The sequence below is a fragment of the Passer domesticus genome, unplaced genomic scaffold, assembly GCF_036417665.1.
Source record: "Passer domesticus isolate bPasDom1 unplaced genomic scaffold, bPasDom1.hap1 HAP1_SCAFFOLD_325, whole genome shotgun sequence".
In the NCBI taxonomy this organism is placed as follows: Eukaryota; Metazoa; Chordata; class Aves; order Passeriformes; family Passeridae; genus Passer; species Passer domesticus.
Genome location: NW_026990104.1, coordinates 4,519 through 32,401, shown reverse-complemented (window position 1 = coordinate 32,401; position 27,883 = coordinate 4,519). Strand labels below are relative to the sequence as shown.

The 27,883-nt window shown below is 59.5% G+C and overlaps 1 protein-coding gene across 1 annotated transcript; it reads left to right on the top strand.

The window, feature by feature from the left end:
- LOC135292385 (potassium-transporting ATPase alpha chain 1-like) lies at positions 1-27,883 on the top strand. The gene is given in 29 exon segments (XM_064406590.1): positions 1-40; positions 1,165-1,251; positions 1,892-1,951; positions 2,520-2,699; positions 2,701-2,724; positions 4,180-4,293; positions 4,902-5,036; positions 6,116-6,233; positions 7,188-7,222; positions 7,224-7,289; positions 7,291-7,458; positions 9,038-9,236; positions 10,492-10,601; positions 11,582-11,716; positions 12,640-12,729; positions 12,732-12,797; positions 12,799-12,823; positions 14,771-14,883; positions 14,885-14,941; positions 17,187-17,323; positions 18,606-18,681; positions 18,683-18,754; positions 20,067-20,238; positions 21,278-21,432; positions 22,423-22,546; positions 24,953-25,098; positions 26,314-26,447; positions 27,088-27,189; positions 27,787-27,883. Coding segments are annotated over 29 exon segments (3,009 nt in total). The 5' UTR covers positions 1-28.

Sequence of the window (27,883 nt, the reverse complement as noted above, 5' to 3'; positions counted from 1 at the left end):
AGAGAGAGACCAGAGAGAGAGCGGAGCCATGGGCAAGGAGGTGAGAGGGACGGGGAGAGGGGAGAGGGGGGGAGGGGGGAGATGGAGGAGGATGGAGGGGGAGAGGGAGGGATGGATGGAGAGATGGGAAGAGGGAGGAGGGAGGGGAGAGAGGGAGGGAGGGAGGGAGGGGAGGGGGGGAGAGGGACCAGGGAGGATTGGGGGAGATGGAGGAGAGATGGAGGGAGGAAGGGAGAGAGGGACAGGAGGGAGAGATGGAGGATTGAGGGGGGATGGAGAAGGAAGGGAGAGAGGGAGGGAGGGAGGGAGGAAAGAGGGGAGATGGAGCGGGAAGGAGGGAATGGATGGAGGGGAGATGGAGGCAGGTGAGGGGGGAAGGGGAGAGGGAGAGATGGAGAGATGGAGGAGGGAGGAATGAGGGGAGAGAGGGACGGGAGGAGGGAGGGAGACGTGGAGAGAGGGAGGAGGGAGAGGGAGGGATGGGGAGAGGGAGGAAGGAGGATTGAGGGGGGATGGAATGAGGGAGGAATGAAGGAGGAGAGGGAGGAGAGAGGGGAGATGGAAGGAGGGAGGGAGGGAAGGAGAGAGAGACGTGGAGGAGAGATGGAGGAGGGAGGATTGAGGGGAGAGAGGGACGGGAGGGAGGATCAAGGAGAGATGGAGGAAAGGAGGAGTGAAGGGAGAGAGGGAGAGGGAGGGACGGAGGAGGATTGAGGGAGAGAGGGAGGGGTGGGAACACAAGGAGGGAGGAGTGAAGGGAGAGAGGGACAGGAGGATCAGGGAGAGATGGAGGAGGGGAGGAATGGAGGGAGAGGGAAGGAAGGAGAGATGGAAGGAGCCGTGGAGAGATGGAGGGGGGGTGGAAAAAGAGGGAGAGGGAGAGGGAGGAGGATGAAGGAGAGAGGGAGGAGGATGAAGGAGTGAAAGGAGAGAGGGACGGAGGGAGGAGCAGGGGGGATGGAGCGAGGGAGGAGACGTGGAGAGATGGCGAAAGGGAGGAGCGGGGGAGGGGAGATGGAGGAGGACGGCGGGGAGAGGGAGGAGGAAGAAAGGAGAGATGGAAGGAGAGGAAGAGGAGGGAGGGAAAGGGGGAGGGGCGGAGGAGGACGGGGGGAGACGGAGCGACCCCTCCCCCCGCTGACCCCGCCCCTCCCCCCTCCCCAGAGTTTCGAGCTCCGCCCCTCCCCCCTGGGGCGGGGCCGGCGGAAGGAGCGCGAGCGGCTGGAGGAGATGAAGAGGGAGATGGAGCTGGTGCGGACTGGTTTATACTGGTTTATACTGGGTTATACTGGGTTATAGTGGTTTGGACTGGTTTGGACTGGGAGGGAGTTGGCGTTACTGGTCCGTACTGGTCCATACTGGTCTGTACTGGTCCATACTGGTTTATACTGGTCCGTACTGGTTTATACTGGTCCATACTGGTCCGTACTGGTGCGTACTGGTCCGTACTGGTCCATACTGGTCCGTACTGGTCCGTACTGGTCCGTACCGGTCCATACTGGTCTGTACTGGTCCATACTGGTCCATACTGGTCCATACTGGTCCTTACTGGTTTATACTGGTCCATACTGGTCCGTACTGGTCCATACTGGTCTGTACTCGTCCGTACTGGTCCATACTGGTCCGTACTGGTCCGTACTGGTCCATACTGGTCCGTACTGGTCTGTACTGGTCCATACTGGTCCGTACTGGTCCGTACTGGTTTATACTGGTCCATACTGGTCCATACTGGTCCGTACTGGTTTATACTGGTCCGTACTGGTTTATACTGGTCTGTGCTGGTTTATACTGGTCCGTACCGGTTTATACTGGTCCATACTGGTCTATACTGGTCCATACTGGTCTATACTGGTCCGTACTGGTTTATACTGGTCTGTGCTGGTGCCCGCAGGACGATCACAAACTGGACGTGAAGGAGCTCGAGCTCAAATACAACACGAGCGCCACCAAGGTGAGAGTGACCGCAGTGACCACTGACCACTGAGTGACCACAGTGACCAATGAGTGACCGCAGTGACCACTGAGTGACCACTGACCACTGAGTGACCAATGAGTGACCCTGAGTGACCCTGAGTGACCACTGAGTGACCCTGAGTGACCACTGAGTGACCACAGTGACCACAGTGACCACTGAGTGACCGCAGTGACCAATGAGTGACCAATGAGTGACCACTGACCACTGACCACTGAGTGACCCTGAGTGACCAGTGACCACTGAGTGACCACAGTGACCCCTGAGTGACCACTGAGTGACCACAGTGACCCTGAGTGACCACACTGACCACTGACCACTGAGTGACCCTGAGTGACCCTGAGTGACCCTGAGTGACCACAGTGACCACTGAGTGACCCTGAGTGACCCTGAGTGACCCTGAGTGACCACTGAGTGACCCTGAGTGACCACAGTGACCAATGAGTGACCACAGTGACCACTGAGTGACCCTGAGTGACCGCAGTGACCAATAAGTGACCAATGAGTGACCACTGAGTGACCCCTGAGTGACCACTCTGTCCCCCAGGGCCTGTCCGAGGCCGAGGCGGCCGAGCGGCTCCTGCGGGACGGCCCCAACGCGCTGCGGCCGCCGCGCGGCACGCCGGGCTGTGTCCGCTTCGGCCGGCAGCTGGCCGGAGGGCTGCAGTGCCTCATGTGGGTGGCCGCGGCCATCTGCCTCATCGCCTACGGGGTCCAGGAGGGCGAGGGGCGACCGCGGCAGCTCGGACAACGTGAGCGCACCTGGGCACACCTGGGCACACCTGGGAGGGGGAAAGGGAAAAAAACTGGGTGAAATTTGGGTGAAATTTGGGTGAAAAATGGGGATTTTGGGTTACCTGGGGCACACCTGGGGGCACCTGGGCACACCTGGGGGCACCTGGGGGCACCTGGGAGGGGATACATGGAAAAAACTGGGTGAAATTTGGGTGGAAAAAGGGGATTTTGGGGGGTTTGGAGTTACCTGGGCGCACCTGGGCTCACCTGGGCACACCTGGGCACACCTGGGGGCACCTGGGAGGGGATACATGGAAAAACCTGGGTGAAATTTGGGTGGAAAATGGGTGAAATAATGGGGATTTTGGGTTACCTGGGCTCACCTGGGCACACCTGAGAGGGGAAAAAGGAAAAAAACTGGGTGAAATTTGGGTGAGAAATGGGGATTTTGGGTTACCTGGGCACACCTGGGCACACCTGGGATACCCATAACACACCTGGGGGCACCTGGGAGGGGATACACGGAAAAAAACTGGGTGAAATTTGGGTGAAATTTGGGTGAAAAATGGGGATTTTGGGTTACCTGGGCACACCTGGGCACACCCTGGGCACACCTGGGGGCACCTGGGAGGGGAAAAAGGAAAAAAAGTGGGTGAAATTTGGGTGGAAAATGGGGATTTTGGGGGGTTTGGGGTTACCTGGGCTCACCTGGGCACACCTGGGCACACCTGGGGGCACCTGGGCACAGCTGGGAGGGGATACATGGAAAAAAACTGGGTGAAATTTGGGTGAGAAATGGGGATTTTGGGTTACCTGGGCACACCTGGGCACACACCTGGCACTGCTCTGCCTGATCGCCTACGGCGTGCAGGAGGGCGAGGGCGACCGCGGCAGCTCGGACAACGTGAGCGCACCTCGGCACACCTGGGGGCACCTGGGCACACCTGGGGGCACCTGGGCACAGCTGGGGCACACCTGGGGGCACCTGGGAGGGGATACATGGAAAAAACTGGGTGAAATTTGGGTGGAAAATGGGTGAAAAATGGGGATTTTGGGTTACCTGGGCACACCTGGGGGCACCTGGGCACACCTGGGGGCACCTGGGAGGGGATACATGGAAAAAACTGGGTGAAATTTGGGTGGAAAATGGGGATTTTGGGTTACCTGGGCACACCTGGGCACACCTGGGGGCACCTGGGATACCCATAACACACCTGGGCACAGCTGGGAGGGGAAAAGGGAAAAAAACTGGGTGAAATTTGGGTGGAAAATGGGTGAAAAATGGGGATTTTGGGTTACCTGGGCACACCTGGGCACACCTGGGGCAGGGAAATGAGGGAAAATGGTGAAAAATGGGGGAAAATCAGTGAAAAATGGGAAGAAATTGATGAAAATCGGGGGGAAATTGGTGAAAATTGGGGAATTTGGGCACACCTGGGCTCACCTGGGCACACCTGGGCACACCTGTGCAGCTGTACCTGGCCGTGGCGCTCATCGCCGTCGTGGTGGTCACCGGCTGCTTCGGCTACTACCAGGAGTTCAAGAGCACCAACATCATCGCCAGCTTCCGCAGCCTGGTCCCGCAGGTGAGCACACCTGGGCACACCTGGGCACACCTGGGGGCACCTGGGCACACCTGGGGGCACCTGGGGGCACCTGGGAGGGGATACATGGGGAAAACTGTGTGAAATTTGGGTGGAAAATGGGGGTTTTGGGTTACCTGGGCACACCTGGGCTCACCTGGGGGCACCTGGGCACACCTGGGCACACGCCTGGGGGGCTGCATTCACACCTGGGAGGGCTCATTTGCATACCTGAGGCCTCATTTGCATACCTGAGACCTCATCCTCTCACCTGGGGGCCCTCACCTGCACACCTGAGGAGCCTAATTTGAATACCTGAGGCCTCATTTGCATACCAGGGGGCCTCATTTGCATAGCTGGGCCCCTCATTTGCATACCCGGGGCCCTCATTTGCATACCTGAAACCTCATACTCTCACTGGGGAACCTCATTTGCATACTTGGGGGTCTCACCTGCACACCTGGGGTCTCACCTGTGCACCTGGGGACCCTCATTTGCATACCTGAGACCTCATCCTCTCACCTGGGGGGCCTGATTTGCACACCCAAGGCCTCATTTGCATACCCGGGGGGCCTCATTTGCATGCGCATGCCTCACCTGTCCCCCTGCAGCAAGCCACGGTGGTGCGGGCGGGGCAGGTGCTGCAGGTGAACGCAGCCGAGCTCGTGGTGGGCGACCTGGTGGAGATCAAGGGCGGCGACCGCGTGCCGGCCGACATCCGCGTGCTGGCCGCGCAGGGCTGCAAGGTGAGCGCACCTGGGCACAGGTAAAACACACCTGGGGACAGGTACGGCACACCTGGGGACAGGTGTGACACACCTGGGTACAGCTGGGCACAGGTATGATACACCTGGGGGCGACCGCGTGCCGGCCGACATCCGCGTGCTGGCCGCCCAGGGCTGCAAGGTGAGCGCACCTGGGCACAGGTGTGACACACCTGGGATACACCTGGGCACACCTGGGATACACCTGGGCACAGATAAAATACACCTGGGGACATCCGCGTGCTGGCCGCGCAGGGCTGCAAGGTGAGCGCACCTGGGCACAGGTACAGCACACCTGGGGACAGGTAAAAACACACCTGGGCACACCTGGGGTACCTGGGATACACCTGGTGGTACCTGGGATACACCTGGGGCACCTGGGATACACCTGGGCACAGGTAAAACACACCTGGGGACAGGTACGGCACACCTGGGCACACCTGGGGACAGGTTAAAACACACCTGGGGTACCTGGGATACCCCTGGGTACAGCTGGGGACAGGTATGATACACTTGGGGACAACCGCGTGCTGGCCGCGCAAGGCTGCAAGGTGAGCGCACCTGGGCACACCTGGGCACACCTGGGCACACCTGGGATACACCTGGGGACAGGTATGACACACCTGGGGTACCTGGGGCACCTGGGGTACCTGGGATACACCTGGGCACAGATAAAATACACCTGGGGACATCCACGTGCTGGCCGCGCAGGGCTGCAAGGTGAGCTCACCTGGGCACAGGTACAGCACACCTGGGGACAAGTACAGCACACCTGGGCACACCTGGGATACACCTGGGGACAGGTATGACACACCTGGGGTACCTGGGGCACCTGGGCACACCTGGGGGCACACCTGGGGATGTACCTGGACACACCTGAGAATGCACCTGGGCACACCTGGGTTACCTGGGGACAGCCATAACACACCTGGGCACACCTGGGGGTGTACCTGGGCACACCTGGGGGCAGATCTAACACACCTGGGCACACCTGGGGATGTACCTGGGCACACCTGGGCACACCTGGGGCAGCTGTAGCTCACCTGGCCGCCGGTGCCCAGGTGGACAATTCCTCGCTGACCGGGGAGTCGGAGCCGCAGCCGCGCTCACCTGAGTGCACGCACGAGTCGCACCTGGAGACGCGCAACATCGCCTTCTTCTCCACCATGTGCCTGGAGGGTGAGCGCACCTGGGGGGGCACACCTGGGCACACCTGGGGCACCTGCAGCACCTGGGGCACCTGGGCACACCTGGGGGGGCACACCTGGAGCACCTGGGCACACCTGGCACACCTGGGGGCACCTGGGCACACCTGGATCCCACATAGACATACCTGGGTCCCACTTAGGTCACACCTGGGCACACCTGGGTCCCACCTGAATCCCACCTGGGTATACCTGGTTCTCACCTGGGAACACCTGGGCACACCTGTGTCACACTTAGACACACCTGGGTCACACCTGGGTCACACCTGGGCACACCTGGGCACACCTGAGTCCCACTTAGACACACCTGGGCACACCTGGACATATCTGGGTCACACCTAGGGACATCTGGGGGTGTCAGGGCTCCACTTGGACACACCTGGGTCACACCTGGGGGTCTGGGTTCCACCTGGCTCTCACCTGGGCACACCTGGGTCACACTTGAGTCCCACCTGGGCACACCTGGGTCCCACTTAGACACACCTGGGTCTCACCTGGGCACACCTGGGTCATACCTGGGTCCCACTTAGACCCACTTGGGCACACCTGGGTCACACTTAGACACACCTGGGCACACCTGGGCACACCTGGGTCGCACTTAGACACACCTGGGTCACACCTAGGGACATCTGGGGGTGTCAGGGCTCCACTTGGACACACCTGGGTCACACTTAGGTCACACTTGGTCTCATCTGGGCACACCTGGGCACACCTGGGCACACCTGGGTCACACTTAGACACACCTGCCTCACCTGTCCCACCCGCACAGGTACGGCCACGGGGCTGGTGATCAGCACGGGCGACCGCACGGTGATCGGGCGCATCGCCAGCCTGGCACGGGGGCACACCTGGGGCACACCTGGGCACACCTGGGTCACACTTAGGCACACCTGGGTCACACTTAGACACACCTGTCTCACCTGCACAGGTACGGCCACGGGGCTGGTGATCAGCACGGGCGACCCGCACGGTGATCGGGCGCATCGCCAGCCTGGCGTCGGGCGTGGAGAACGAGAAGACGCCGATCGCCGGTGGAGATCGAGCACTTCGTGGACATCATCGCCGGCCTGGCCGTCTTCTTCGGCGGCACCTTCTTCGTGGTGGCCATGCTGATCGGCTACCCCTTCCTGCGCGCCCTCGTCTTCTTCATGGCCATCGTGGTGGCCTACGTGCCCGAGGGGCTGCTGGCCACCGTCACGGTACGGGCAGCGGGCACCTGGGCGCACCTGGGCACACCTGGGCACACCTGGGCACACCTGGGGACAGGTGGAGGGGGTTGGGATGTGGGGAGGCGTTGAGGTTTTTATGGGGTTCCACCTGAAATTCTGGAGGTTCTGAGGTCCCACCGCACCGCGGCCACTCCAGGTGGGATGGATGAGAGCCCCTCACCTGCCCAGGTGTTCCCTCACCTGCCCAGGTGTGCCTGTCTCACCTGCTCTGTCTCACCTGCCCCTCTCACCTGCCCAGGTGTGCCCATACCTGGTTCCCTGTCTCACCTGCCCAGGTGTGCCCATACCTGGTTCCCTGTCTCACCTGTTGCTGTCTCACCTGCCCAGGTGTGCCTGTCTCACCTGTTGCTGTCTCACCTGGTTCCCTGTCTCACCTTTGCTGTCTCACCTGCCCAGGTGTGCCTGTCTCACCTGGTTCCCTGTTTCACCTGCCCAAGTGTGCCTGTCTCACCTGTTGCTGTCTCACCTGGTTCCCTGTCTCACCTGCCCTGTCTCACCTGCCCAGGTGTGCCTGTCTCACCTGCCCTGTCTCACCTGCCCTGTCTCACCTGCCCAGGTGTGCCTGTCTCACCTGCCCAGGTGTGCCTGTCTCACCTTTGCTGTCTCACCTGCCCAGGTGTGCCTGTCTCACCTTTGCTGTCTCACCTGCCCAGGTGTGCCTGTCTCACCTTTGCTGTCTCACCTGCCCAGGTGTGCCTGTCTCACCTGCCCTGTCTCACCTGCCCAGGTGTGCCTGTCTCACCTTTGCTGTCTCACCTTCCCAGGTGTGCCTGTCTCACCTGCCCAGGTGTGCCTGTCTCACCTGCCCCTCTCACCTGCCCAGGTGTGCCTGTCTCACCTGCTCTGTCTCACCTGCCAGGTGTGCCTGTCTCACCTGTTGCTGTCTCACCTGCCCAGGTGTGCCTGTCTCACCTGCCCTGTCTCACCTGCCAGGTGTGCCTGTCTCACCTTTGCTGTCTCACCTGCCAGGTGTGCCTGTCTCACCTGCCCTGTCTCACCTGCCCAGGTGTGCCTGTCTCACCTTTGCTGTCTCACCTGCCCAGGTGTGCCTGTCTCACCTGCCCTGTCTCACCTGCCCAGGTGTGCCTGTCTCACCTTTGCTGTCTCACCTTCCCAGGTGTGCCTGTCTCACCTGCCCAGGTGTGCCTGTCTCACCTGCTCTGTCTCACCTGCCAGGTGTGCCTGTCTCACCTGTTGCTGTCTCACCTGCCCAGGTGTGCCTGTCTCACCTGCCCTGTCTCACCTGCCCAGGTGTGCCTGTCTCACCTTTGCTGTCTCACCTTCCCAGGTGTGCCTGTCTCACCTGCCCAGGTGTGCCTGTCTCACCTGCTCTGTCTCACCTGCCAGGTGTGCCTGTCTCACCTGTTGCTGTCTCACCTGCCCAGGTGTGCCTGTCTCACCTGCCCTGTCTCACCTTTGCTGTCTCACCTGCCAGGTGTGCCTGTCTCACCTTTGCTGTCTCACCTGCCCAGGTGTGCCTGTCTCACCTGCCCTGTCTCACCTGCCCAGGTGTGCCTGTCTCACCTGGTTCCCTGTCTCACCTGCCCAGGTGTGCCTGTCGCTGACGGCCAAGCGCCTGGCGCGCCGGAACTGCGTGGTGAAGAACCTGGAGGCGGTGGAGACGCTGGGCTCCACCTCGGTGATCTGCTCCGACAAGACGGGCACGCTCACCCAGAACCGCATGGCCGTGGCGCACCTGTGGTTCGACGGGCAGGTGCACGCCGCCGACACCACCGAGGACCAGTCCGGTGAGCGGGGGCACACCTGGGCACACCTGGGCACACCTGAGCGCACCCTGGGGGCAGTTAGAGCACACCTGAGCACACCTGGGGGCAGTTAGAGCACACCTGGGCACACCTGGGCACACCTGAACTCACCTGGGGGCAGTTATAACACACCTGAGCGCACCTGGGCACACCTGGGCACACCTGAGCACACCTGGGGCAGTTACAACACACCTGAGCACACCTGGGGGGCAGTTAGAGCACACCTGGGCACACCTGGGGGCACCTGAACTCACCTGGGGGCAGTTAGAGCACACCTGGGCACACCTGAGCACACCTGGGGGCAGTTATAACACACCTGAGCACACCTGGGCACACCTGGGCACACCTGAGCACACCTGGGGGCAGTTACAACACACCTGAGCACACCTGGGCACACCTGGGCACTGCTGAGGGCAGTTACAGCACACCTGGGCACACCTGGGGGCACCTGAACTCACCTGGGGGCAGTTATAGCACACCTGGGCACACCTGAGCTCACCTGGGCACACCTGGGGGGTACTTGGGGCACACTGGGCAAACTTGTCTCACCTGTCCCTGCCTCACCTGTCCCACCTGTCTCACCTGTCCGTGTCTCACCTGTCCCTGTCTCACCTGTCTCACCTGTTCTCACCTGTCCGTGTCTCACCTGTCTCTCACCTGTCCCTGTCTCACCTGTCCCTGTCTCACCTGTCCCTGTCTCACCTGTATCTCACCTGTCCCACCTGTCCCACCTGTCCGTGTCTCACCTGTCCGTGTCTCACCTGTCCGTGTCTCACCTGTCCGTCTCTCACCTGTCCGTCTCTCACCTGTCCCACCTGTGTCTCACCTGTCCATATCTCACCTGTCTCACCTGTCCGTCTCTCACCTGTCCGTCTCTCACCTGTCCCTGTCTCACCTGTCTCACCTGTCTCACCTGTCCTCACCTGTCCGTCTCTCACCTGTCCGTGTCTCACCTGTCCCTCACCTGTCCCTGTCTCACCTGTCCATATCTCACCTGTCTCACCTGTCCGTGTCTCACCTGTATCTCACCTGTCTCACCTGTCCCTCACCTGTCTCACCTGTCCCACCTGTCTCACCTGTCCGTGTCTCACCTGTCCCTGTCTCACCTGTCCCTCACCTGTCCCTGTCTCACCTGTCCATATCTCACCTGTCTCACCTGTCCGTCTCTCACCTGTCCGTGTCTCACCTGTCTCACCTGTCCGTGTCTCACCTGTCCCACCTGTGCCACCTGTGCCAGGTGAGGCGTTTGACCAGAGCTCGGCCTCGTGGGCGCTGCTCAGCCAGGTGATCACGCTCTGCAACCGCGCCCAGTTCAAACCCGGCCAGGACGGCGTGCCCGTGGCGCAGGTGGGACTGGGGATACTGGTTTGTACTGGGATGGACTGGTTTGGCTGGTTTGGACTGGGATGGACTGGTTTGTACTGGGATGGACTGGTTTGGGCTGGTTTGGACTGGGATGGACTGGTTTGTACTGGGATGGACTGGTTTGTACTGGGATGTACTGGGATGGACTGGTTTGTACTGGGATGTACTGGGATGGACTGGTTTGGGCTGGTTTGGGCTGGTTTGGGCTGGTTTGGGCTGGTTTGGGCTGGTTTGGACTGGGATGTACTGGTTTGTACTGGTTATACTGGGATATACTGGGTTATACTGGGTTGTACTGGTTTGTACTGGTTTGGTCAAACCCGGCCAGGACGGCCTGCCTGTGGCACAGGTAATACTGGTTTATACTGGTTTGTACTGGGATGTACTGGTTTGTACTGGTTTGGAATGGGATATACTGGTTCATACTGGCTTATACTGGGTTATAGTGGTTTATACTGGTTTGGGGGTTTGGGGTCACTGGTTTATACTGGGGGGGAACTGGGACAGACTGGAGGGGACTGGAGGTTACTGGTTTGTACTGGTTTGGGGTTTTTCATTACTGGTTTGTACTGGTTTATACTGGTTTATACTGGTTTGGGGTTTTTTCATTACTGGTTTGTACTGGTTTATACTGGTTTGTACTGGTTTGGGGTTTGGTGTTGCTGCTTTGGGGTTTTTCGTTACTGGTTTGTACTGGTTTGTACTGGTTTGGGGTTTTCTGTTACTGGTTTATACTGGTTTGTACTGGTTTGGGGTTTTTCGTTACTGGTTTATACTGGTTTATACTGGTTTGTACTGGTTTATACTGGTTTGTACTGGTTTATACTGGTTTACACTGGTTTGTACTGGTTTATACTGGTTTGTACTGGTTTGTACTGGTTTATACTGGTTTGTACTGGTTTGGGTTTTTCCTTACTGGGGGGGGGAGGTGGGCGTGTCCTCACCGCGGCCCCTCCCCCCAGCGTGACGTCATCGGTGACGCCTCGGAGTCGGCGCTGCTGAAGTTCGCGGAAGTGACGTCGGGGTCGGTGGCGGCCGCCAGGGGGCGCTACCCGAAGGTGGCGGAGCTGCCGTTCAACTCGAGCAACAAATTCCAGGTGAGGCCGACAGGTGAGACAGGTGAGACAGGTGGGACAGGTGAGAGACCCACAGGTGAGACAGGTGGGACCCGACAGGTGAGAGACCCACAGGTGAGACAGGTGGGACAGGTGAGAGACCCACAGGTGAGAGACAGGTGAGAGACCCACAGGTGAGACAGACAGGTGAGACCAACAGGTGAGAGACCCACAGGTGAGATAGGGACAGGTGAGACAAGTGAGAGACAGGTGAGACTGGGACAGGTGAGACAGGTGAGACACGGACAGGTGAGAGACCCACAGGTGAGATACAGGTGAGACAGGTGAGACAGGTGTGACAGGTGTGCCCAAAGCGTATCCCGGATGTACCCCAGGTGTATCTCAGGTGTATCCCAGGTGTCTCAGGTGTATCTCAGGTGTCAGTATCTCACCTGTATCTCACCTGTGTCTCACCTGTGTCTCACCTGTGTCTCACCTGTTCAGGTGTCGGTGCACGAGGCCGGCCCCCAGCAGCTCCTGGTGCTCAAGGGCGCCCCCCGAGCGGGTCCCGCTGTGCCCCAGGTGTATCTCACCTGTCTCAGGTGTACCCCAGGTGTCTCAGGTGTCAGTATCTCACCTGTATCTCACCTGTATCTCACCTGTGTCTCACCTGTGCAGGTGTCGGTGCACGAGGGCCGGCCCCCAGCAGCTCCTGGTGTATCCCAGGTGTATCTCACCTGTCTCAGGTGTATCTCAGGTGTACCCCAGGTGTCTGTAACCTGTCTCAGGTGTGTCTCAGGTGTCTGTGTCTCACCTGTGCAGGTGTCGGTGCACGAGGCCGGCCCCCAGCAGCTCCTGGTGTACCCCAGGTGTATCCCAGGTGTCTCAGGTGTATCTCAGGTGTACCCCAGGTGTCTCTAACCTGTCTCAGGTGTGTCTCAGGTGTCTGTGTCTCACCTGTGCAGGTGTCGGTGCACGAGGCCGGCCCCCAGCAGCTCCTGGTGCTCAAGGGCGCCCCCGAGCGGGTCCTCGAGCGCTGCCGGGGGGGCGCTGCGGGGGGGGGGAGGAGCGGCCGCTGGACCCCGAGTGGAGGCGGAGCCTGGAGGGGGCGTGTCTGGAGCTGGGGGGGGCGGGGCGAGAGGGTGCTCGGTGAGTGTGGGGAGGGGCCGGGGGTGGGGGAGGGGCGAGAGGGTGGGGGGAGGGGCTGGGGGGTGGGGGAGGGGAAATGGCGCGTGGCCCCGCCCCCGCCATGTTGCCCTGTGTCCCAAAATGTCCCCAAATTACCCCCAAAATGGCCCAAAAATGACCCAAAATGGCCCCAGATGTGCCCAAAATGTCCCCAAAATGGCCAAAAATGGCCTCAAAATGTCTCCAAATGGCCCCAAATGGACCCAAAATGGCCCTAAAATGACCCAAAATGGCGCCAAACTGGCCCCAGATGTGCCCAAAAATGGCCCCAAAATGTGCCCAAAATGGACCCAAAATGGCCTCAAAATGGCTCCAAATGGACCCAAATTACCCCAAAATGACCCCAAATGGCCCCAAAATGGCCCCAAATGGCCCCAAAATGACCCCAAATGGCCCCAAAATGGCCCCAAATGGCCCCAAAATGGCCCCAGATGGAGCTAAAATGGACCCAAAATGGCTCTAAAATGGCCCCAAAATTTAACTAAAATGGCCCCAAAATTTAACTAAAATGGCCTCAAAATGGCCCAAAATGGACCCAAATTACCCCAAAATGGCCCCAAAATGTCCCCAAATGGCCCAAAAATGGCCCCAAATGGCCCCAAATTGACCCCAAAATGGTCCCAAAATGTGTCCAAAATGGCCCAAAATGGCCCCAGATGGAGCTAAAATGGACCCAAAATGTGCCCAAAATGGAGGTAAAATGGCCTTGAAATGGCTCCAAATGGACCCAAATTACCCCAAACTGGCCCCAAATGGCCCCAAAATGGCCCCAAAATGGCCCCAGATGGAGCTAAAATGGCCCCAAAATGGCCTCAAATGGACCCAAAAATGGTCCAAAGTGGCCCCAAAATGGCACCAAAATGGCCCCAAATATCCCCAATGTCCCCCTTAATGACCCCATTGATGTCCCCAATGTCCCCATTGATGTCCCCAATGTCCCCAATGCTGTCCCCAGGGTTCTGTGCTCGGTGGCTCCCCGCTGGCACTGTCCCCATTGATGTCCCCAATGGTGTCCCCAATGGTGTCCCCAATGTCCCCAATGTCCCCAATGTCCCCAATGTCCCCAATGACCCCATTGATGTCCCCATTGATGTCCCCAATGTCCCCAGGGTTCTGCGCTCGGTGGCTCCCCGCTGGCACTGTCCCCATTGATGTCCCCGATGTCCCCATTGATGTCCCCAATGGTGTCCCCGATGTCCCCATTGATGTCCCCATTGATGTCCCCGATGTCCCCATTGATGTCCCCAATGTCCCCAGGGTTCTGCGCTCGGTGGCTCCCCGCTGGCACTGTCCCCATTGATGTCCCCGATGTCCCCATTGATGTCCCCAATGGTGTCCCCGATGTCCCCATTGATGTCCCCATTGATGTCCCCGATGTCCCCATTGATGTCCCCAATGTCCCCAGGGTTCTGCGCTCGGTGGCTCCCCGCTGGCACTGTCCCCAATGTCCCCAATGTCCCCAATGACCCCATTAATGACCCCATTGATGTCCCCAATGTCCCCAATGGTGTCCCCGATGTCCCCGATGACCCCATTAATGTCCCCAATGTCCCCAATGGTGTCCCCGATGACCCCATTGATGTCCCCAATGTCCCCAATGGTGTCCCCAATGTCCCCGATGACCCCATTGATGTCCCCAATGTCCCCAATGGTGTCCCCGATGTCCCCAGGGTTCTGCGCGCGCTGGCTCCCCGCTGGCACTGTCCCCAATGGTGTCCCCAATGTCCCCAATGTCCCCATTGATGTCCCCAATGGTGTCCCCGATGTCCCCAATGGTGTCCCCAATGTCCCCGATGTCCCCAATGACCCCGTTAATGACCCCATTGATGTCCCCAATGTCCCCAATGTCCCCAATGACCCCATTGATGACCCCATTGATGTCCCCAATGTCCCCAATGCTGTCCCCAGGGTTCTGCGCGCGCTGGCTCCCCGCTGGCACTGTCCCCAAGGGCACGCCCCCCGAGGCGCTGGCCGAGGTGGCCACCGGGCTCTGCTTCGCGGGGCTCGTGTCCCTCATCGACCCCCCCCCGGGCCACCGTGCCCCAGGCCGTGCGCAAGTGCCGGACAGCCGGGATCCGGGTACGGACATTGGGGACACGGGGACATCGGGGGGATTGGGGACATTGGGGACAGTGGGGACATTGGGGACATCGGGGACATTGGGGGGATTGGGGACATCGGGGACAGCCGGGATCCGGGTACGGACACGGGGACACGGGGACATTGGGGACATCGGGGACATTGGGGACATCGGGGACATTGGGGACATCGGGGACAGCCGGGATCCGGGTACGGACACGGGGACACGGGGACATTGGGGACATCGGGGACATTGGGGACATCGGGGACATTGGGGACATCGGGGACAGCCGGGATCCGGGTACGGACACGGGGACATTGGGGACATTGGGGACAGCCGGGATCCGGGTACGGACATTGGGGACACGGGGACATTGGGGACATCGGGGACATTGGGGACATTGGGGACACAGTGCCGGACAGCCAGGATCCGGGTACGGACACGGGGACACGGGGACAGTGGGGGGACAGTGGGGACATTGGGGACAGTGGGGACATTGGGGACAGTGGGGACATTGGGGACATTGGGGACATTGGGGACAGCCGGGATCCGGGTACGGACACGGGGACATCGGGGGGATTGGGGACACTGGGGACAGTGGGGACACAGTGCCGGACAGCCGGGATCCGGGTACGGACATTGGGGACATTGGGGACATCGGGGGGACAGTGGGGACATTGGGGACAGTGGGGACAGCTGGGATCCGGGTACGGACACGGGGACACGGGGACATTGGGGGGACATTGGGGACATTGGGGACATTGGGGACATCGGGGACAGTGGGGACATTGGGGACATTGGGGACATCGGGGGGACATTGGGGGGATTGGGGACATTGGGGGGACATTGGGGACAGCCGGGATCCGGGTACGGACATGGGGACATGGGGACAGTGGGGACATTGGGGACATTGGGGACAGTGGGGACAGTGGGGACACAGTGCCGGACAGCCGGGATCCGGGTACAGACACGGGGACACGGGGACATCGGGGGGACATTGGGGACATGGGGACATTGGGGACATTGGGGACATCGGGGGGCTTGGGGACACTTGGGGACAGGGGGGACAGCTGGGATCTGGGTACGGACACGGGGACACGGGGACAGTGGGGACACTGGGGACACTTGGTGACATCTGGGGGATTGGGGACACTTGGGGGGATTTGGGGGGATTGGGGACATTTGGGGGGACTTGGGGACCTTGGGTACAATGAGAATTTGGGGACATTTGGGAGGATTTGGAGACAGTTTGGGGGGGACACAGGTGAGCCAGGTGTGACCCCAGGTGAGCCAGGTGTGACCTCAGGTGTGTCCCCCAGGTGTGTCCCCATGTCAGCCAGGTGTGTCCCCCAGGTGAGCCCCCCAGGTGAGCCAGGTGTGCCCCCCAGGTGTGTCCCCATGTCAGCCAGGTGTGCCCCCTGGGTGAGCCAGGTGTGACCCCAGGTGTGTCCCCAAGGTGTGTCCCCCAGGTCAGCCAGGTGTGTCCCCAGGTGTGCCCCCCAGGTGTGTCCCAATGTCCCCCAGGTGATCCAGGTGTGACCCCAGGTGTGTCCCCCAGGTGAGCCCCCCAGGTGATCCAGGTGTGCCCCCCCAGGTGAGCCAGGTGTGTCCCCAGCTGTGACCCCAGGTGTGTCCCCAGGTCAGCCAGGTGTGACCCCCATGTCAGTCAGGTGTGCCCCCATGTCAGCCAGGTGTGCCCCCAGGTGTGCCCCCATGTCAGCCAGGTGTGCCCCCAGGTGTGCCCCCAGGTGTGCCCCCAGGTGTGCCCCCCAGGTGTGACCCCAGGTGTGTCTCCCATGTCAGTCAGGTGTGCCCCCATGTCAGCCAGGTGTGCCCCCAGGTGTGACCCCAGGTGTGTCTCCCATGTCAGCCAGGTGTGCCCCCAGGTGAGCCAGGTGTGTCCCTCAGGTGTGTCCCCAGGTGTGTCTCCAGGTGAGCCCCCAGGTGAGCCCCCAGGTGAGCCAGGTGTGTCCCCATGTCAGCCAGGTGTGCCCCCAGGTGAGCCAGGTGTGTCCCCAGGTGTGCCCCCAGGTGAGCCAGGTGTGTCCCCAGGTGAGCCAGGTGTGTCCCCAGGTGAGCCCCCAGGTGAGCCAGGTGTGTCCCCAGGTGAGCCCCCAGGTGTGCCCCCAGGTGTGCCCCCAGGTGTGCCCCCAGGTGAGCCCCCAGGTGAGCCAGGTGTGACCCCAGGTGTGTCCCCAGGTGAGCCCCCAGGTGAGCCCCCAGGTGAGCCAGGTGTGCCCCCAGGTGATCATGGTGACCGGTGACCACCCGGTGACGGCCAAGGCCATCGCGGCGCAGGTCGGGATCATCTCCGAGGGCAGCGAGACCCCCGAGGACGTGGCCGCGCGCCTGCACCTGCCCCTCGAGCAGGTGCAGCCCAGGTGAGGCTCGGGGGGCAGGGGGGACAGGTGGGCACAGGGAACTCAGGTGTGGGACAGGTAACTCAGGTGGGCACAGGTAACTCAGGTGGGACAGGTAACTCAGGTGGGCACAGGTAACTCAGGTGGGGACAGGTAATTCAGGTGGGACAGGTAACTCAGGTGGGACAGGTAACTCAGGTGGGCACAGGTAATTCAGGTGGGACAGGTAACTCAGGTGGGACAGGTAACTCATGTGGGGACAGGTAACTCAGGTGTGGGACAGGTAACTCAGGTGGGACAGGTAACTCAGGTGTGACACAGGTAACTCAGGTGTGTCTCAGGTAACTCAGGTGGGGGACAGGTAACTCAGGTGTGACACAGGTAACTCAGGTGTGTCTCAGGTAACTCAGGTGTGACACGTCCGGGGTGTGGGACAGGTAATTCAGGTATGGGACAGGTAACTCAGGTGTGTCCCCATCCACTCAGGTGTGTCACCTCCCAGCTGTGTCACAGGTGTGTCACAGGTAACTCAGGTGTGACACAGGTGACTCAGGTGTGACACAGGTGAGTCAGGTGGGGACAGGGGAGCAGGTGTGTCACCTTCCAGGTGGGGCACAGGTAACTCAGGTGTGTCCGCATCCACTCAGGTGTGTGTCAGGTAACTCAGGTGTATCTCAGGTGTATCTCAGGTGTGTGTCAGGTAACTCAGGTGTATCTCAGGTTACTCAGGTGTGTCCCAGGTAACTCAGGTGTGTCCCAGGTAACTCAGGTGTGTCTCAGGTGTATCTCAGGTGTGTGTCAGGTAACTCAGGTGTATCTCAGGTATCTCAGGTGTATCTCAGGTAACTCAGGTGTGTCTCAGGTGTATCCCAGGTAACTCAGGTGTATCTCAGGTGTATCTCATGTAACTCAGGTGTATCCCAGGTAACTCAGGTGTGTTGTCCCCGCAGCCAGGCGCGCGCCCGCGTGGTGACGGGCTCGGAGCTGGCGGCGCTGGCTCTGTGGGTGTGTCCCAGGTAACTCAGGTGTATCTCAGGTGTATCTCAGGTGTGTCCCAGGTAACTCAGGTGTGTCACCTGGCCGTACAGGTAACTCAGGTGTGTCCCAGATTACTCAAGTGTGTCATAGGTGGATCCCAGGTAACTCAGGTGTATCTCAGGTGTATCTCAGGTAACTCAGGTGTGTCACCTGGCCGTACAGGTAACTCAGGTGTGTCATAGGTGGATCTCAGGTAACTCAGGTGTAACTCAGGTGTGTCCCAGGTATCTCAGGTGTGTGACAGGTGTGTTGTCCCCGCAGCCAGGCGCGCGCCCCGCGTGGTGACGGGCTCGGAGCTGGCGGCGCTGGCCCCGGGCGCGCTCGAGGAGCTGCTCCGCGCCCCACCCCGAGATGGTTTTCGCCCGGACGTCGCCGCAGCAGAAATTGGTCATCGTGGAGAGCTGCCAGCGCCTGGTGGGCACACCTGGGCACACCTGGGCACACCTGGGCACACCTGGCCGGGTGCCGCTGTCCCCAGCATCCCCAAACCCCATTTTCCCCCGATTTTTTCCCATTTTTCCCCCATTTTTCCCCATTTTTTCCCATTTTCAGCCCTTTTTTTTGGGTTTTCTCCATTTTTTCTCATTTTTCTCAAGTGTCCCAAACATCCCCTGATTTGCCCCATTTTCCCCCAATTTTTTCCTGTCTTTCCCCCATTTTTTCCCATTTTTCCCATTTTTTCCCATTTTTTGGCTGATTTTCACCCAAATTTTGATTTTTTCCCCCATCTTTCCCCCATTATTTCCCTTTTTTTTGGTTTTTCCCCATATTTTCCCTATTTTTTCTCTAATGTCCCAAACGTCCCCTGATTTGCCCAATTTTCCCCCATTTTTTCCCATTTTTTGGCTAATTTTTACCCAAATTTTGGTATTTTTTTCCCCCCCATTTTTCCCATTTTTCGGCTGATTTTCACCCAAATTTTGATTTTTTTCCCCATCTTTCCCCCATTTTTCCCCCCATTTTTTGGCTGATTTTCACCCAGTTTTGGGGTTTTCTCCCATTTTTCTCCATTTTTCCCCCAAATTCCCCATTTTTTCTCAATGTCCCCAATATCCCAAATGTCCTCCTTTTCCCCCAATATTTTCCCCATTTTTCCCCAATATTTTCCCCATTTTCCCCCATTTTTTCCACAATATTTTCCCCATTTTCTCCACATTTTTCCCCATTTTCACCCAATATTTCCCCCATTTTTCCCCAATATTTTCCCCATTTCCCCCCATTTCCCCCCATTTTTTCCCATTTTTCACCCAATATTTTCCTTATTTTTCCCCAATATTCTCCCCATTTTTCCCCAATATTTTCCCCATTTTTCACCGAATATTTTCCCCATTTTTCCCCCATTTTTTCCCATTTTCCCCCCAATATTCTCCCTACTTTTTCCCAATATTTTCCCCATTTTTCCCCAATATTCTCCCCCTTTTTCCCCCAATATTTTCCCCATTTTTCCCCAATATTCTCCCCCATTTTTCCCCAATATTTTCCCCATTTTTCACCGAATATTTTCCCCATTTTTCCCCCATTTTTTCCCATTTTCCCCCCAATATTCTCCCTACTTTTCCCCAATATTTTCCTCATTTTTCCCCAATATTCTCCCCATTTTTCCCCCATTTTTTCCCATTTTTCCCCAATATTCTCCCCATTTTTTCCCCATTTTTCGCCCAATTTTCACCTGATTTTCACCCAATTTTTTTTGTTTTTCCCCGTTTTCCCCCGTTTTTCCCCCCAGGGCGCCATCGTGGCGGTGACGGGCGACGGCTCTGTGAACGACTCGCCGGCGCTGAAGAAAGCCGACATCGGCGTGGCCATGGGCATCGCCGGCTCCGACGCCGCCAAGAACGCGGCCGACATGATCCTGCTGGACGACAACTTCGCCTCCATCGTCACCGGCGTCGAGCAAGGTGAGACACACCTGGGACAGGTGAGACACACCTGGGACAGGTGAGACACCTGGGACACACCTGGGACAGGTGAGACACACCTGGGACAGGTATGGGACAGGTATGGGACAGGTGAGACACCTGGGGCAGGTATGGGACAGGTGGGACACCTGGGACAGGTGTGGGACAGGTGAGGGACAGGTGTGGGACAGGTGAGGGACAGGGGATCCTGCTGGACGACAACTTCGCCTCCATCGTCACCGGCGTCGAGCAAGGTGAGACTCACCTGGGCAGGTGAGACACACCTGGGACAGGTGAGACACACCTGGGACAGGTATGGGACACCTGGGACAGGTATGGGACAGGTGAGACACCTGGGACAGGTGAGGGACAGGTGATCCTGCTGGACGACAACTTCGCCTCCATCGTCACCGGCGTGGAGCAAGGTGAGACACACACCTGGGCAGGTGAGACACACCTGGGACAGGTGAGACACACCTGGACAGGTGAGACAGGTATGGGGACAGGTGTGGACACCTGTCCTTGCTCACCTCTCCCCACTCACCTGTCCCCGCTCACCTGGGCTGTCATTTACCTGTCCTGGCTCACCTGTCCCTCTCACCTGTCCCGCTCACCTGTGGGATGTCACACACCTGTCAGGACTCACCTGGGGGGGGGGCCACACCCGTCGTGCTCACCTGTCCCCGCTCACCTGGGGGGGTCACTCACCTGTCCCTCTCACCTGTCCAATGCTCACCTGTCCCCTCTCACCTGTCTCCTCACTCACCTGGGGGGGGGGGGTCACACCTGTCCCTCTCACCTGTCCTGCTCACCTGGGCGGGGTCACTCACCTGTTGGGGCTCACCTGTCCCACTCACCTGTCCCACTCACCTGTCCCTCTCACCTGTCCGGCTCACCTGAGCTGTTCACTCACCTGTCCGGCTCACCTGTCCCCACTCACCTGGGCGGGGTCACTCACCTGTCCGGCTCACCTGTCCGGCTCACCTGTCCGGCTCACCTGAGCTGTTCACTCACCTGTCCGGCTCACCTGCCCCCCCAGGCCGGCTGATCTTCGACAACCTGAAGAAGTCGATCGCGTACACGCTGACCAAGAACATTCCGGAGCTGACGCCGTACCTGATCTACATCACGGCCAGCGTGCCCCTCCCCCTGGGCTGCATCACCATCCTCTTCATCGAGCTCTGCACCGACATCGTGAGCACCTGGGCACACCTGGGGGCACCTGGGGGCACCTGGGGGCACCTGGGGGCACCTGGGCACACCTGGGAGGGGAAAAAGGAAAGAAACTGGGTGAAATTTGGGTGGGAAATGGGGATTTTGGGGGGTTTGGAGTTACCTGGGCACACCTGGGCTCACCTGGGGGCACCTGGGAGGGGATACACGGGAAAAACTGGGTGAAATTTGGGTGAAATTTGGGTGGAAAATGGGGATTTTGGGTTACCTGGGCGCACCTGGGCACACCTGGGCACACCTGGGCGCACCTGGGCACACCTGGGCACACCTGGGCACACCTGGGGGCACCTGGGTGCACCTGGGAGGGGATACATGGGAAAAACTGGGTGAAATTTGGGTGAAATTTGGGTGGAAAATGGGGATTTTGGGTTACCTGGGCGCACCTGGGCACACCTGGGCACACCTGGGCGCACCTGGGCACACCTGGGCACACCTGGGCACACCTGGGGGCACCTGGGGGCACCTGGGAGGGGAAAAAGGAAAGAAACTGGGTGGAATTTGGGTGGGAAATGGGGATTTTGGGGGGTTTGGGGTTACCTGGGCACACACCTGGGCACACCTGGGGAACCCAAAACCACACCTGGGCACACCTGGGGACACACCTGAGGGCAGCTGGCGGCAGTGGAGCCTCATGTGACCTCACCTGGGCAAACCTGGGAGTACCTGGGCCCACCTGCGCTCACCTGTGCTCACCTGGGACTCACCTGAGCCCCCAAACCCCCCAATTTTCACCTGTCCCAGGTGTTGTATCCAGGTGTGGCGGGGTTTAGGGGTGGTGGGCGTGGCTCTCACCTGTCCCTTATGCTTACCTGTGCTCACCTGAGCCCCCCAAACCCCCAATTCTCACCTGTCCCAGGTGTTGTATACACCTGGGGCGTGGTTTGGGGTGGTGGGCGTGGCCGGGGCGGGTCTCTCACCTGTCCCCGCCCTCACCTGTGCCCACCTGCGCAGTTCCCGTCGGTGTCGCTGGCCTACGAGCGCGCCGAGAGCGACATCATGCACCTGCGGCCGCGCAACCCCCGGCGCGACCGATTGGTCAACGAGCCCCTGGCGGCCTACTCCTACTTCCAGATCGGTGAGGGCGGGGCCCGCACCTGGGCGGGGCACCTGTGACACACCTGTGCGCACCTGGGCGGGGCACCTGGGCGGGGCACCTGGGCGGGCACGCACCTGTGACACAGCTGTGACACACCTGTGCACACCTGGGTTTGAGTTACCTGTGTGATCACACACCTGTAACACACCTGTGCACACCTGTGCACACCTGGGCGGGGCACGCACCTGTGACACACCTGTGCACACCTGTACATACCTGAGCGGGGCAGCTGGGAGGGCACGCACCTGGGCTGGGGTTACCTGTGTGCTCACACACCTGTGACACACCTGTGCACACCTGGATTTGAGTTACCTGTGTGATCACACACCTGTAACACACCTGCGCACACCTGGGTTTGAGTTACCTGGGTGGATACACACCTGGATTGTGGTTACCTGTGTGATCACACACCTGGGCGGGGCACCTGGGCGGGCACGCACCTGTGACACACCTGTGCACACCTGGATTTGAGTTACCTGTGTGATCACACACCTGTAACACACCTGTGCACACCTGTGCACACCTGGGCGGGGCACCTGGGAGGGCACGCACCTGTGACACACCTGTGCACACCTGGGTTTGAGTTACCTGGATGGATACACACCTGGGCTGGGGTTACCTGTGTGATCACGCACCTGTGACACACCTGTGCACACCTGGATTTGAGTTACCTGTGTGATCACACACCTGTGACACACCTGTGCACACCTGGATTTGAGTTACCTGTGTGATCACACACCTGTAACACACCTGTACACACCTGGATTTGAGTTACCTGTGTGATCACACACCTGTAACACACCTGTACACACCTGGGCTGGGGTTACCTGTGTGATCACACACCTGTAACACACCTGTGCACACCTGGGCGGGGCACGCACCTGGGCGGGCACACACCTGTAACACACCTGTACACACCTGGGTTTGAGTTACCTGGATGGATGCACACCTGGGCTGGGGTTACCTGTGTGATCACGCACCTGTGACACACCTGTGCACACCTGGGCGGGGCACCTGTGTGCTCACACACCTGGATTTGAGGTTACCTGGGTCTGAGGTTACCTGGGAGCTCACACACCTGGGTTTGGGGTTACCTGTGTGCTCAAGCACCTGCAACACACCTGTGCACACCTGGGTTTGAGTTACCTGTGTGCTCACACACCTGTAACACACCTGTGCACACCTGGGTTTGAGTTACCTGTATGCTCAAAAACCTGAGGCCTCACCTGTGACCTCACCTGTCTGCAGGTGTCCCTCCCTCACCTGTCCCTCCCTCACCTGTGTGTGCTCACAGGGCTCTCAGGTGTGACCTCACCTGTCCCAGGTGTGATCTCACCTGTCCCAGGTGTGCCCCCTCACCTGTGTGTGCTCACAGGGCTCTCAGGTGTGACCTCACCTGTCTCAGGTGTCTGTACTCACCTGTCTCACCTGCCCAGGTGCGATCCAGTCCTTTCCCAGGTTCGTGGACTATTTCGTGGCCATGGCGCAGGAGGGCAGGTGTCTGTACTCACCTGTGTGTGCTCACAGGGCTCTCAGGTGTGACCTCACCTGTCTCAGGTGTCTGTACTCACCTGTGTGTGCTCACAGGGCTCTCAGGTGTGATCTCACCTGTCTCAGGTGTGACCTCACCTGTCTCACCTGCCCAGGTGCGATCCAGTCCTTTGCCGGTTTTGTGGATTATTTCGTGGCCATGGCGCAGGAGGGCAGGTGACACCTCACCTGTGTGTGCTCACAGGGCTCTCAGGTGTGACCTCACCTGTCTCAGGTGTGCTGTCTCACCTGCCCAGGTGCGATCCAGTCCTTTGCCGGTTTCACCGATTATTTCGTGGCCATGGCGCAGGAGGGCAGGTGACACCTCACCTGTACTCACCTGTGTGTGCTCACAGGGCTCTCAGGTGTGATCTCACCTGTCTCACCTGTCTCACCTGCCCAGGTGCGATCCAGTCCTTTCCCGGGTTCGTGGATTATTTCGTGGCCATGGCGCAGGAGGGCAGGTGACACCTCACCTGTGTGTGCTCACAGGGCTCTCAGGTGTGACCTCACCTGTCTCACCTGTCTCACCTGCCCAGGTGCGATCCAGTCCTTTGCCGGTTTCACCGATTATTTCGTGGCCATGGCGCAGGAGGGCAGGTGTCTGTACTCACCTGTACTCACCTGTGTGTGCTCACAGGGCTCTCAGGTGTGACCTCACCTGTCTCAGGTGTGCTGTCTCACCTGCCCAGGTGCGATCCAGTCCTTCGCGGGGTTCGTGGATTATTTCGTGGCCATGGCGCAGGAGGGGCAGGTGTCTGTACTCACCTGTACTCACCTGTGTGTGCTCACAGGGCTCTCAGGTGTGACCTCACCTGTCTCAGGTGTGACCCCTCACCTGTCTCACCTGCCCAGGTGCGATCCAGTCGTTTGCCGGTTTTGTGGATTATTTCGTGGCCATGGCGCAGGAGGGCTGGTGGCCGCTGCTGGTGCTGGGGCTGCGGCCGCGCTGGGAGGACGCGCACGAGCAGGAGCTGCAGGACAGCTACGGGCAGCAGTGGGTGCGTGGGCACACCTGGGCGCACCTGGGCACACCTGGGGGCACCTGGGGGCAGCTGGGAGGGGGTACAGGGAAAAAACTGGGTGAAATTTGGGTGGAAAATGGGGGTTTTGGGGGGTTTGGGGTTACCTGGGCACACCTGGGCACACCTGAGCTCACCTGGGCTCACCTGGGGGCACCTGGGGGCACCTGGGGATGTGAAAATTGGGAAAAATGCAAAAATTGGGGGTAAATGGGGAATTTGGGCACACCTGAGCACACCTGGGGGCACCCGGGCACACCTGGAGGTGTGAAATTGGGGAAAAATGCAAAAATTTGGGGGGAAATTGAGAGAATTTGGGGGAAATGGGGAATTTGGGCTCACCTGACCTCACCTGAGCACACCTGGGTGCACCTGAGGGACACCTGGGGCACACCTGGACACCCCTGGGGGTGTGAAAATTGGGGGAAAAATGCAAAAATTGGGGGGGGAAATGGGGAAATTTGGCACACCTGAGCTCACCTGGGCTCACCTGGGCACACCTGGGGGGGCTGAGAGCAGGGAAATGGGGAAGAAATGCAAAAATTCGGAGGAAAATTGAGAAAACTTGGGGGAAATTGGGGAGAATTTTGGGGGAAATTGGGAATTTGGGCTCACCTGGGCACACCTGGGCACACCTGGGGCACACCTGGGGATGTGAAAATGGGGAGAAAATGCAAAAACTGGGGGAGGAAATGGGGGGAAATTGGGGTAAATGGGGAATTTGGGCTCACCTGGGCTCACCTGGGCACACCTGGAGGTGTGAAAATGGGGAAAAATGCAAAAAATTGGGGGGAAATGGGGGAAACTGAGGGAAATGGGGAATTTGGGCTCACCTGGGCGCACCTGGGCTCACCTGGAGGTGTGAAAATGGGAAAAATGCAAAAATTTGGGGGAAAACGGGGGGAAAATTTGGGGTAAATGGGGAATTTGGGCACACCTGGGCACACCTGGGCACACCTGGAGATGTGAAATTGGGGAAAATGCAAAAATTGGGGGGGAAATTTGGGGAAATGGGGAAATTTGGCACACCTGGGCTCACCTGGGCACACCTGGGGATATGAAAATGGGGAAAAATGCAAAAAATTGGAGCGAATTGAGCGAATTTGGGGGGAAATTGAGAGAATTTGGGGGAAATGGGCAGGTTGGGCACACCTGGGCACACCTGGGCTCACCTGGGGCTCACCTGTCCTGCAGACGTTCGGGCAGCGCCGCTACCAGCAGTACACCTGCTACACCGTGTTCTTCATCAGCATCGAGATGTGCCAGATCGCCGACGTGCTGATCCGCAAGACGCGCCGGCTCTCCCTGCTGCAGCAGGGCCTCTTCAGGTACACCTGGCCGCACCTGGGCACAGGTGTGATACACCTGGGGGCGGGGAAAGGGGGGAAACGGTGGAAATTGGGGGAAAATCGGTGAAAATTTGGTGAAAATGGTGAAAATTGGAGAGTTTGACCACACCTGGGCACACCTGGGCACACCTGGGCACACCTGGGCACACCTGGGCACACCTGGGTGCACCTGGGGGCGGGGGAATGGGGGAAAACGGTGAAAATTTGGCGGAAATCGGTGAAAATTGGTGAAAATTGGTGAAAATTGGAGAATTTTGGACACCTGGGCACACCTGGGCACACCTGGGGGCGGGGAAAGGGAGAAAACAGCAAAATTGGGGGGAAAAGGTGAAAAATCGGGGAAAATTGGTGAAAATTTGGTGAAAATTGGAGAATTTTGGGACACCTTGGGCACACCTGGGCACACCTGGGCACACCTGGGACAGGTGTGACACACCTGGGCACACGTGGGGGTGGGGAAAAGGGGGAAATTGGGGAAAATCAGTGAAAATTTGGTGAAAATTGATGAAAATTGGAGAATTTTGGGACACCTGGACACACAGGTGTCACACAGGTAGCACAGGTGACCCAGGTGTCACACAGGTGTCACACAGGTGTGACCCAGGTGTGTCTCTCACAGGAACCGCACCCTGCTGGTGGCCATCGTGTTCCAGGTGTGCATCGGCTGCTTCCTCTGCTACTGCCCGGGGATGCCCAACGTCTTCAACTTCATGCCCATCAGGTGAGCCCGCGCACCCTGGCACCAGCACACCTGGGCACACCTGGGCACTGCCCCCCGCACACCTGGGCGCACCTGGGCACTGCCCCCGCACACCTGGGCACACCTGGGCACTGCCCCCCGCACACCTGGGCGCACCTGGGCACTGCCCCCGCACACCTGGGCACACCTGGGCACTGCCCCCGCACACCTGGGCACACCTGGGCACACCTGGGCACTGCCCCCGCGCACCTGGGCACACCTGGGCACTGCCCCCACACACCTGGGCACACCTGGGCACTGCCCCCGCGCACCTGGGCACACCTGGGCACACCTGGGCACACCTGGGCACACCTGGGCACTGCCCTGACACACCTGGGCACTGGCCCCCACACACCTGGGCACTGCCCGGGCGCACCTGGGCACACCCCTGACAGACCTGGGCACTGCTCTGAACACACCTGGGCACACCTGGGAATGCCCCGACACACCTGGGCACACTTGGGCACTGCCCTGGCACACCTGGGCACACCTGGGGCACACCTGGGCACCCCTGGGCACCCCTGGGCACACCTGGGCACCCCTGCCTGTCTCACCTGTCCCACCTGTCCCACCTGCCAGGTTCCAGTGGTGGTTGGTGCCGATGCCCTTCGGCCTCCTCATCCTCGTCTACGACGAGATCCGGAAACTCGGAGTGCGGCGACACCCGGGGCAGTGA